This window comes from Micromys minutus, assembly GCF_963924665.1.
Source record: "Micromys minutus genome assembly, chromosome: 6".
Classification (NCBI taxonomy): Eukaryota; Metazoa; Chordata; class Mammalia; order Rodentia; family Muridae; genus Micromys; species Micromys minutus.
In genome coordinates, this window is record NC_137975.1 from 70,091,420 (window position 1) to 70,103,729 (window position 12,310).

The 12,310-nt window shown below is 39.3% G+C and overlaps 1 protein-coding gene across 1 annotated transcript in view; it reads right to left on the bottom strand.

Moving 5' to 3' along the window:
- The window catches only part of POU6F2 (POU class 6 homeobox 2), a gene marked incomplete at both ends in the record, with an annotated part of 485,745 nt that extends 474,558 nt beyond the window's left edge, over positions 1-11,187 (bottom strand). The window contains one exon of the mRNA XM_080918430.1: positions 11,083-11,187. Coding sequence (XP_080774556.1) covers positions 11,083-11,187 — 105 coding nt within the window. The remainder of the gene's footprint in view (positions 1-11,082) is intronic.
- Between the last annotated feature and the right edge of the window lie 1,123 nt (positions 11,188-12,310).

Below are 12,310 nucleotides of genomic sequence, written 5' to 3' on the forward strand. Positions count from 1 at the left end.
TATACTTAGTGCATAAACTAGGTATATATTAAGCACTACACTTTTCCAAAGGCAGCATTTAGACCGGCTCCATTTTGTGATTTTGTACATGATTCAGGTGTAACAACCCAACACCAACATTTTCTACTGAATTCTAACTTTGCCATTTATTGTCCACTAGATACTGTCTCCTGGCCTCAGCTCCCTTGTCAGGAAAATCAGCTAACAAGAACTTATCCCACATGTGAGGATTAAACCATGCTTGCCAAGTGTCTAACACCTACTATGTGCTCACCAGTTATCATCAGTGCTCTTGATCTGGAGTAGTTGAATATTTAGTCCTTTTCTGCTGTTTTTAAAAGTGTGTGTGTGTGTTGTGTGCTTGTGTGTTGTTGTGTGTGTGCGTTGTGTGTGTGTGTGTGTGTGTGTGTGTGTGTGTGTGTGTGTGTGTTTGCCCATGTGAGTATATGCCATATGTGTTCAGGTCCTACAGGGGCCAGAAGAGGACAGTGGATCATCTGGACTTGGAATTATAGGCAGCTGGGTGCTAGGAACCTTGACCCTTTTGTGGATGTCAGATGTTATTATTGTTTTGTATATTCAACACAATTTATAAGATTCCCTGAAAGATAAAACACACACACAGGAAGACAGATTTCAGACCGACACACACACACACACACACACACACACACACTCATAGAATTATTCAACCTTTATTGCCTCTGATTTGCACTGTCATTGCCTGTAAGGCTTCCCTCATTTAATGCTTGAGAGTGAGCACAGAGACTTGCCTAAGTGAGGCAAACACAGCATCACACATAAGCCTTGCAAAGTGTTAGAACGTATGTCAGTATTGTGGAAGCACCACTCACAGAAACTCTGGGGCTGGCTTTGCTGGTAGTCGGTAGAGCTTAAGAGTCCTTGGTGGTTTTAGTGGCAACCAGAGTTAAGAACTAAAATAAAGTAACCATGAAATTTCACACCACCTGGGTTCAAATCCCCCTCCTTCCGCTCACTAGCAATTGCTGCTATGTAAAGAGAGCTTGAGTCACTCAGAGCCTGCTTGGACTGCACAAGCTGGGAAGGCAACCCTAGAGCTGTGGCTCCTGTGAGAGTACCGATGTTAAGGCAAACACCCTGACTCGTTAGTGAGTATGTGTTCTGAGCAGGGGAGGCAGCAAAGTGCCAGCGAGCTGGCGGGAGGGTGTGTGCGACCGGAGGTACTCATCCTGACATCCAGGAGAGAGAAGAGGGACGACTTTACATGTCTCCAGTGGGCAGTTCCAGAAAACGAACTTGCAGAAACTTGTGCAGGAAAAGGTGTCATGCAAAGCCCACTGTTATTGTCCTCCGTGGAACAGAGGACGTCACTCTCTCCCACTTCCCTCTCAAGTACACAAAGTGATTCCATTAAGATCCGCAGTCACAGATATCCCAAAAGAAATGCAAACCACGACTTCTTCTAGCACATTCTCCTAAGTGTTCGAGTAGCAGGCATTCTGCTTTCCGTATCAAAACACGGAGTCAGCAGAAACAAAAGGTTAACTCTGATTGTTTTCAGTTCGGTCTCCTCCCAACTGTGTTTTTAAATGTTTGTCAGCTGAAAGACTAGTCCGATACAAATTAATTGTAGAAAACAGGAATTTAGCTGGTATTTATTCCCATGAATTCCTGAGGTAACTCCTGAGCACTAATCTAGGTACATTAACTGTGCCAAACCCTGGGGACACATCTGTGTCCTTTCTCTTAGTAAGGAGCGGGGAGGCCTGTGCCATTGCATAGGGTATGGGCTGTGATGTGCTAAGTTGCTGGAAGTCAGGACAGAAACTCAAAACAGGGCAGGAACCTGGAGGCAGGAGCTGATGCAGAAGCCATGGAGGAATGCTGCTTACTACATTGTTTCTGATAGTTTACACAGTCTGGCTACCAGCTCGGGAATGGCACCACCTACAATGGGGTGGGCTTCCACCATTAATAACTAATTAGGAAAATGCCTTAATAGCCAGATCTTATGGAGGCTTTTTTTTTCTCAATGAACGTTCCCTCTTTTTAGGAACAGCAGCAGCAGTGGAGTAAAGGCAGCCCTAGAAAACAAGCTGTGTGTACTGCAGAGGGCAGAGCTGGAGAAGTGACTGGTGCTTCCCAGGGGAGCTCACAAGATCCTGAGTGGATCCCAGACATGGGACACTGAGTCTTTTATACTTTTGGGGTTTTGTTTAGCTTGGTTCAGATTGTGACTGTGCCCTAGATTTTTTCCTCCTGAACAAGGTACTTAATTTAATTTTGGTTATTGTAGGAGCATCAGTTGGAAGGACTTTGAACTTTTAGAAGAGGTTTTGGATTTTTAAAGAGATTGGCTATTTTAAAGAGACTGAAATTTTATTGTGTTTGAATTTGTAAAGGCTGTGAGACTTTTAAAATGATTTATGTTTTTAATGTAAAATATTTGAGATGAATAAGAAAGGAAAGGTGTAGCTTAGGAGTGATAAATGTGTGTCAAGTTGACAAGGGATTAGTTGTTCTGGCTAGTCTTAAGTCAACCTGATACACAAACTGAAGAAGGAGAACCTCAGTTGAAAAAATGCTTGGCCCATTTTGGGTGGGGCTACTCTTAGGCTGGTCGTTATGGATTCTATGAGGAGCAAGTCAGTAAGCAGCACCCCTCCATGGCCTCTGCATCAGCTCCCAGCTCCAGGTCCCTGCCCTTTCTGAGTTCCTGCCCTGATTTCATCCAATGATGAATAATCTACTTGCTTTGGTCATGGTGTTTCATCACAGCAATAGTAACCCTGGCTAAGATATCATCTCTTAGGGAGGGTCATGTATGCATTCTTTTGTTAAAGCAAACCCCACTCAGAAGTTTCTGGAACATCTATGTTTAGACTAAGGAATAAAAAGTCTTTTTTTTTAATGTTGGGTGCATCCAGAAAATGAAATACTATAGACAAATGTACATTTAGAGCCAGGCAAAGTGACACATGCCTATACTCTCAAGTTTTTCAGAAGGCTGAGGCAAGAGAATTATTTGGACACAGGAGTTCCAAGACAGTCCTGGCAGTAGGAGATGCCAGTTTTTGAAAATGTAGATCTATTTTAAGCAACATATGATGCTTAATATATGAACATATACAGTAAATTGCAGAATTCTGTAAAATATGAATACACCCAGGTTGTGTAACCATTCTGGAAAGATGAATATTTGTTTACAGAAAGCAAAATAAGAGGTACTTTATTGTCTAGTTTATACTGTTTTGTCTTGCTAAATTTGTTTCCAAAAAGTATATTTTATTTTATTTTAATTTACTAAATGCACTGTGTAGCTTCTTTCAATTTTATGTGTTTATCTTCCTGTTTAGGGGAAATTATAGAAGAGAGAAAATAATCCTAGGTCATAAGTCAGCACTCATAGGAAACAACTGCAGCATGCAAATGCACTGTGAGACAAACCTTCGACTCTTAATCGGGAATGTTACAATTATCCTCTTTTACTATTCAGTAACCAGTGTACTCAGAAACTCACGCTTATCAACAAGTGGTTGAAAATAGTCTTTTCGATAACTAGCTTACAAAGTTTTTGCATTTATTTAAAAGAGTCTTAAAACACCTCTAGATAAATAGAAGATAAATAATCACGTATTTCTAAAAATCCTTAATGTGGGAGGCATTTGTGTGTGCCTACATATGTGTTAATATGTGCTTACATGTGCTTGTGTGTGTGCTAAGGGGAAGGCCAAACTGACCTGTTTTAATTTTTACATTTAGTAATTGGAAATCTAAATATGTTTCTTTCAGACCAACAAAAAATATTATCCATAAAGAAATCCAAGTTTCAGCTCTTGAATAAAAATAATATCTACTTTCTACTGCAGAACAAATATGATTGTTTTGAATTTAAGCATTATTTTTCTTTGTTTCTCTAACCTTTAACTATAACTCTAGGCATCTTTTGTGTTAGCAGCATCAGAAAGGAGCTAAGAATAGATAAAAGTCCACGCTGCTAAAGAACATTTTGAAACTGAGAAAATAAATGCAACAGAAAGCTACTTTTAAGTTTCTGAATACCTCCTCCTTATTAAAAAAAAATAGAGAATTTCAAACTTGGGGGTTTTATATTGTAACCAAATTTCTACAAAATTTCCTATTTTTTCCCAGATTCTGACCTGGGGCACTTCACCCCCAATCATCACTTGTGCCTTACATTCAACTAGTATCTTGTCAAATCTGGCCACAAGATTAAGTTTCCCAATTCAGAATTCAATATTGTAACCCTAAGGATATAAGATCCAAGCTGGAACACTCTGTTTTTTTTAAAACTGGAGAAAATTGTTTCAGGCCAGAGACCACGGTTGGCCCAGAACATAGTGATGAATCTTCAAGACTGACAGTAAGGGGAATGGGTTTGATGGACGTGGCTTTCCTCGTGCACAGTAAGCAGCATTTTACATTTGTCCTGGCTCTTAACCTCTGGGAGGACAGGTTGAGAGAATCTTATGTTCTCATATCATGTAAGGCTTACCGAATTAACTCGCTCTGTCAGAGCACAGTGGCTGTCATGGGCTGGCTTTCTGTGCCTTTTCCACTCCGGCCCATGCTGGCCTCCAATTGTACAGAAGAGGAGCCGAAGGTCTAAGGATTTCTCTTCCCATACATCTTCAGAACCACTGAGGCTCCTCGAACCCATGCCCACCCCTCTCTCCCAGAAATAATGCATTTTATTTAAAAAAGAAAAGAAAAGAGAAAGGAAAATAGATGTGAATTCTGCATCAAACCCCCTTCTGCTTAAAAGGGAACTTAAGCTACCTATAAATAACACACTTTGTTCTCTTCAGAGGTGTTTGCCTGGGTCCCGATAAATGCTACAAAATCCTAACTTTTCAAAATGCACCTGTTTATTCAAGACTCTGAATGCTGGAGAAATGTTTTCTTCTTGAAATAATTTCTAAATGTTCACATAAATGCAGCATTGACACAAAATTAAGTCCCAGAAACACCTACTGGGGTAAGTCACTACCACAGAGCTTCAGGACACCAGGTAGACTCCTGTTAGAACTCTCCAAGGGTGTCTAGAAAGGAGCTCTTCTGAAACTCATGTATGATGTCAACCCCAAAGAAGCTTTCTTCCTTTAAAGAGTTTGTTATACATTGCTTTCACTATATGATCCCAATGACAAAGTCAGCTCAAGTAGAGTTGTGAGATAACCACACACACACACACACACACACACACACACCAAAGAGGTCAATGTGTTGATGTGGTTTGTTTGCCAGGGTCTTTCTTGCCGGGAAGCCCACCAAGATTCACTGTTCACTTCTTACTCATTACTCACAGGAACAGAATGGCTGGCAGGCGTCTGACAATGAGGGAAGAGAGTTCAATGCCAAAGCCATGCACTGGAGTGTGTTGGCCTTCTTATTAAAGGTGTTTGCTCCTTTATGTGCATCTTTGACTCCAGGACTAGGGAGCTGGGAACTATGTGGGTACGCCTTCACACAAGAGCAACGGACCTCTCAAAACCAGTGACATTTAGATTATGCTGTTGATTATCTATCCACTACATCCCAGCCCAGGCATCCTTTAGTTAGAAAAGCATGGCCAAAGACAGTGGCTCTGCAGTTGCTGGGATCAGAACCCAGGGTCAAGCTAAGCTGTCTGGTGAAGAAAGAGTCCTTCCTATCAAAGGGAGTTTAGAGATAGTGATAAAACCAACGCTACTTCCAAAGACCAGCTGGCTGGAAGAAAAAAGCAAATCTGGAAAAAGTTAGTATAAATAATCAAAGATGCCTTCAATTGTTATTTATATGTGGTTTTTAATCTGCAAAATGCTGGTTCTGAACTAACAACACAGTTATTTATCCACAGAATAAATAAAATTAACATGAGGCTCAGGTTAACCCAGGAAATGAAGTTATGAGGTTAAAAAAAAATCAGTTTTCACCCTCATCAACTCACAAAAGAAGATTAAGAAAATGTGGGGTGAGGAATTCCTAAGATGAGATGGCTGTGCCTTCCTTGAAACTCTTCCTAAAAGTGAGACTCAGAAGAGACATACACGTGAAGAGAAAGTCTGGCACAAATCTCTACTCCCAAAAGAGCTCAAGAGAGTGTGGCTCAATAGAGCCATTTCCAAGTGCTCAGGAAACAAGACCCGAGTCGGCCATTGATTTCACTGGAACACATTCAAGCTATAAAAAGGAGGAAGGAAAGGAAAGGGGAAAGACGGGATCAGAAAGGAAATAAAGAGAGAGACAGAAGGAAGAGAACAAGAATGCCGGCTTGAGGTTCTATTCAGAACAGCTACAGAGTTGTTTAGCATAAATGCAAATTAATTTTAAAGTAGTATGATTTGTGTTTTCTATTCATGTCCATTTTATGGTCAATAGTTACCTTTTCCCACATTATCTCTGTGGACCTGTTCCTTTTATTATTGCATTTTATTTTCATCTTGACTTTCTGTACAGTCAGATACTATGACAAAAAGTTTAAGAAGCATGGTGCACTTGAAAAGGGTGGGCCCTCCACATTTGCAGAGATGTTCAAAATTTATCAAAATTTTGATAAAAACCAAGAGAGAGATGCCTTAAACTGCCTATAAATGCTGAGTGTCCCACAGCAAGGAGAGTCTGTGGAGAATGTCTCTCTTCCCTGACCTCCAGCCAGTACTCAGAACTTTACGGGTAGCTCAACCCAGGCAAACTTTTTTGCACATACTTATTTCACATATGATCTATGCCTTGATAAGATAGCTTCATAAATTACATACCCACTTTGATTTTAAAATATTAAGAAGACAAGAAGAATTGAGAAAAGCAGACAAGACTCACCTTAGCAACATTAGCCTAGCCTCCAAATTTCCAAATTGGAAACACTTGAATTCAGAAAAAGGGACATAGCACAAGCTCAGTATTAGTAAATCTAGCACCACTGTGTACCAGAAGAATAATCTTCCATTAAGTTGCATTTAATAATACGCTAACCACCTAAACAGCTTCACAGGAAGTGTTCTTTCAATTAAATCTGGGCAATAATAATTTCACATCCCCAAAATGTAGACATTAACTTGGGCAATATATCAGTTTCAAAAAATGTCACTCAGACCCACTTGACTTCTCCTAAAGTATATGGGAGTCATATTTGGCATGTGTAAGACAGAGTTAGTTAGGTAAGCCTCAACTAAATTTGTATGTATTTGGCATGTATGATGATGATTTACTTGTTCTTTAGGCAAATTCTACTTCACACAAGCTTCAGACAATGTCTTTCAGGTAAGTGCATTATTATTAGAAAGCCAGTACTCTTTTCTGGAACAAGAGAAGATGTAAATAAATCTATATTTTAGCTGTTTTGATACTACAGCATGACTTCTTTTTACACGTTTTAACACTAGAATAGAAGTGTGAAAGAACATGAACTTTAAGATGCTGCCACAAGTCGAGTGCAGGACCCACAGAACCGCATCTCAGGGTTGTTCACACAGCTTCTAATGAACCATTGTGCAACACTGCAAACCTCTTGAATCTACTTGAAAAGAGATCTGTTTTCCAGAGAAGGAAAACTACAGTTGCTTTTAGATACACTTTCAATATTGTGAGAATTTCAAACTGCTCACGCCTTAATTCCTTTATATTCTACCCATGTTCTCTGGAATTGTACCCATGACAGCTGTTTCTCTATCACTGGCAAACTCTTAGCTACATGTACTAAATACCTTAAAAAAAGAAATGTACTTTGTTGTATCTATTTTTAATATATAATTTAACATCTTCTATTGATAATATTCGTGGAATAGCATATGGACTTGTCTTGCCGAGACCCTCAGGGCTGCATATTGGCATGGTAGATCAGCCCAGTTTCTCTGGGGACCCAAGTGTCAGAAGGAGAATTGGACATAGTGACCAGTCTCCATGAGATGAGCAAAAACAAAACAATAAAAGCAGCTGCAGTTCTGAAGGGCTAATCTGTCACTCAAAATCACAGGACTACAAACGAAAAAGGAGGAAGCAAACGTTTAGTGACCTGAAGAGGTGGAAATTTAAGCCTTTATCTATAAATGGTAAGTTATAACTCCTTAACTGCTGAACTCAAATTTATCTGAAATCATCTGAAAGATAACAATCCAGCTTTGGCAACAAGGGAGTTTGCTACAGATAATTACTATCAAAAATTTGGTTTGATTTCTAAAAATTGTATGAATGAATCAAGTTTCTTGGTCTTGCTATACTAGGCAGACAGCTTGTTCTTCCAAGTCTAGACTGCTTAATTGCTTGCTTGAGGGAGGGAAAATCCTGGGGGAGAGGCACATATGAGCAATTTCTGCTGTGTGAGGCCAGAACTCTCCCAAGCTAGATCATGGCCAGTAACGCAGGCAGGTCTGCATTTCCCTTCTCTCCAGTGCAAGTGACCATAGATATCTGATCCCAGAGCTGAATGACGAAAGAGAAGCAAAGCTGGCCACAGTCGTGAGAACCGTTCAGCATTTTGAGCAGAAAACGTAGCTTATGGCTGCTTATTTGTTTTTCCCATCCAAAGCCATTTGGAAACAAAAAGCAGAACAGGAGGGAGGCAAAAATAAACACATCAACGTGTGTTCCATACAGAAGAAGCAAGCATTTGCATCATCAGACAGGACTGTCCACACTTGCTGAGTAGGTACCAGAGATGTTGCTGGCTATGAGGGTCTGAAAAACTAGTATTTTTTTTCATTTTCTTTTCCTTTTTGTTACAAGTAGTGAGTCATGTGAAGAAATGTTCTTATTTGTACTCTAATAGTTAAAAGGAATTCATTTCAGGTGTTGTTCACTTCTATTTTTTAGACTTTTATGGCATACATCAAAGACTATGGGCATTTCACCCTTCCTTTAGATATTTTTCGCTTCGATTTCAAATGAAAAAAAAAAAAAGAAGGAAAATTCCAGGGTGTGCCTTTGAGCACTGCAATTCTTACAATTTTAAAAAAAATCACTCCTGCAATTTTTATCTTGACAGTAAGGATGAGTTTCTTAAAACAAATAATTTATGAAAAATCATGCCAGAAAATGCAGCTATTTGGATGCAACTCTTTAGAAAGTATCCTTAGCAAGTCCTTTAGATGTGTGGTTTCTGGACATAGACCTTAGGAAATTTCTGGGGACACACAAGATGCAAAGCTAAGTAACAAAAACAAGTCCTTAAATCTTGACAAATCACAAGTCTTGTGCCTGTAAAATACACACTGGTTTATCTGTAACAGTACAAAATGGAGCCTTCTAAAAGCATACACATCTATAATTGATTTCCAATAGAAGATTAACTAACTAAAAGTATTCCTTCTGATATTTTTTTCATCACAAACATATACAAAAGGAAATCAGATGTATTTTTCCCAGTACTAACTTCAAGGAGAAATAGAACATGCAACTGAAGAAAAGTTTTTATTAAACAGGACAGGTCAGATGTCCCGGGTTCAAATTTCAATCATACACAGCAACTTACTTTAACAGATATTTACTTAATTCGTCACTACAAAATTGTCTGGGCTCCAACTGATACACTTCCATCAGCAAACACTGGCAATACAGTGAGTACCGACAATATAGAAGATTATATGCGTATTTTTCCCTGACACAGCCTTCACTTTAAAATATGCCAACAGAACAAAAAACAACTTAAAAGTTTAAAAAGAATGTCTTTGCTTCTGTTGAAGCAAACATATGCTTCTTCTAAAATAGGGTGAGCTTATGAAAATATGATATTATACATCTGACATTTTCCATCTAGAAATGTGGTACGAGGCACGTCGGGATTAATAAGCCACATGCCTTCAGCCCCCTGAAGTGCTTTGCTCTAATTTTGTTGAAAACGGAGTAAAAAGGAATTTGACTACCACGCAGTTAACACACAGCAAACGCATTTCATGCCCTCATCTTGCCGGCTTGCCTAGGCTGGAGAGTGTGCAAAAACCTCGAAAAACTTTTTTAGAGTTCATAAATATTCGTAACCACATTCTGATTTACAAGTTAACCGTTTTCAGACAAGCATAGAGAACTTAGAGAAAATATTTGGCAAAAAGCACATTTCAAAGAAAACCTGTATATTCCTCTTTATTATTATTTCTTTCTTGTGCATACCCCACCCCCATCACAGAAAGACCAGGCTCCGTCCAGCAGGACACATCATTCCTTTCAGCACTTCGGATAGCAGAAGGCAAATGAAAAGACAATGACCTCCCTCCTCTCATTTAGCTTACAGCGAGAACGTTTAAGCACAAACATAAAGTAGGGGTTTAACAGAAAACACCAGACAGAGAGAGCAGGACTCACTGACCCATTTGGAAGACAAAGACGACAGAACAGCAAAGCTCTAAACATCAGCTTGCGAGGCCTCTGAGAGAGATTCTTCTGGCATTTCATCACAGCCGCCCCAGACCAGTTCACCTCCCTGGATCCAGAGAGGAACTAAATAGAGCTGTTTATTAAAGCTGGTACGCTGGATTGCATTAGGCAGCGCGGGCAGGCCACCTGGACCTTTCAGATGGTGGCGGTGGTTAATTTGCAGCCTGCCCCTCCGCAGCAGAGGAGATCATGGCTACTATACATTTACCAGTCACAGTCACACGCCACCGGGGCTAGGAGTAAAGGCCCTTGTATTTGGTTACTTATATTTTCCATTCAGAGAGGGGAAGATAGAAGAACACAATCCAAATGAAAATATAGAACAGCACAATTAAAAAAAAAAATTGAGCAGTACTGCCCAGGAAACGTGGCACTTTATTTTCTTCTCATACTTTCTTTCTTTCAGAGATTATACAATCTAAGCAGGAGGGAAAAGAAATGCTTAACAATGAAAGTTTTTCATATTCAGCCCAAGTCATATGTTTGATATGCTCTTTGAATTTTCTTGGTGGTTTTGTTTTAGTTTCTGTTTAAGAGCATCACACTGAAGTTTCCAGCTGAGCTTCCCTAGCCAGGTTTAATGGGCGCCTTTTGCCTTTCGCACTTCCAGCGCTGCGCTGGCAGGTAGCTGAAGACACAGATAGAAAGATGGTACAGTAAATATGAATTATGTGAATCATATGGTGAGGCCCTTGTGGGAAAGGGGGAGTTGAGAAATGGCTGACTCCATACCTGACCAATTACAGCTTGCAGGGTCCCCGTGTCCTGCTGCGCTGGGAGATCGCAATCCATCATACGATGTCTTTGAAAAGGAGAATGGGGGTTTCTGGCATGCATCTGTCAATCAACTTCTGCACTCACAACCATCACCAAAAGCAAGGGGGGAAAAGTCAAGCCGTTCCACCAAATAGGATGAGACTGTCATGTGACCTCCGGCAGACACGCACACACATTCTCTACCTCCGTCGAGCGTAAGAATTTTCTGTAGATATGAAATGACATTGACAAATACCCAATACCAAGTAAATAAAGTGAGACAAACAGCTATTCACCAAAGACAAAACGTCAGCTGTAATCTTCTGCTAAAGGTATATAAAAAATAAAACCGTGAGGATTTTTTTAATGCTCTAGAAATATATTTTAAAACAAAAATAAAAGATTTCATGTGACATTTGAGTCTTTTTATGACATAAACTTCTACAATTATAATGCACTGCTGTTCTTCTCTTTAGCTGTCGCATGTGATTTTTATTTTCAAAACTTCTAAATGACCTTTTGATGATATGCAATAACCACTGTAGTTTTATAGAATGTCACCATTATAGAAAAGCTTAAAATATTAACCATTACACACCAGTAATGCCCTGATATGTGTTGATTGGCAATGGATATACAATCATTTGTGTAAACTGTGATGAATACTCAAATATTAAATATTCAAAGTGTGTAAATAGAACTCACTAAACTTTTCATCTTACAAAAGGTTAAAGAAGGATTTACTTGCAGCTCATCCAAACTGAGGTACCATAATGGCAAATATTTCCAGTTTTTTCCCATTTAAATAAAATTATTGGACCCTACACACTTTAGGACAGATGGCTGGTGTATTGTGGGTCATCTACTATAAGATATGAAAATAACCAAGTAGCGATTTAACCCTTTCAGGATTAAGAACTTGACTTTGAAGACAATCCTACAGATGGCGCAGACTTGCTTTTAGAAAACCCCAAATCAGAAATGGAACCACTCATGGTTCTATTTGTCTGCTTTTTTCAACTAATTAATTAATTAATCTATTTTACTTAATTTAAAAAAAAACAAGATTTTGTGTTATTAAAAAGAGAGCTCTTTTTAAGACTCAAAACTAATATTAAGCTTGACAAGTGCTAAAAATAAAAGAAATGGTTAATACACAGTATGTACACACACACCAGCATTCCCAAGCAGAAAGAGCCATGCC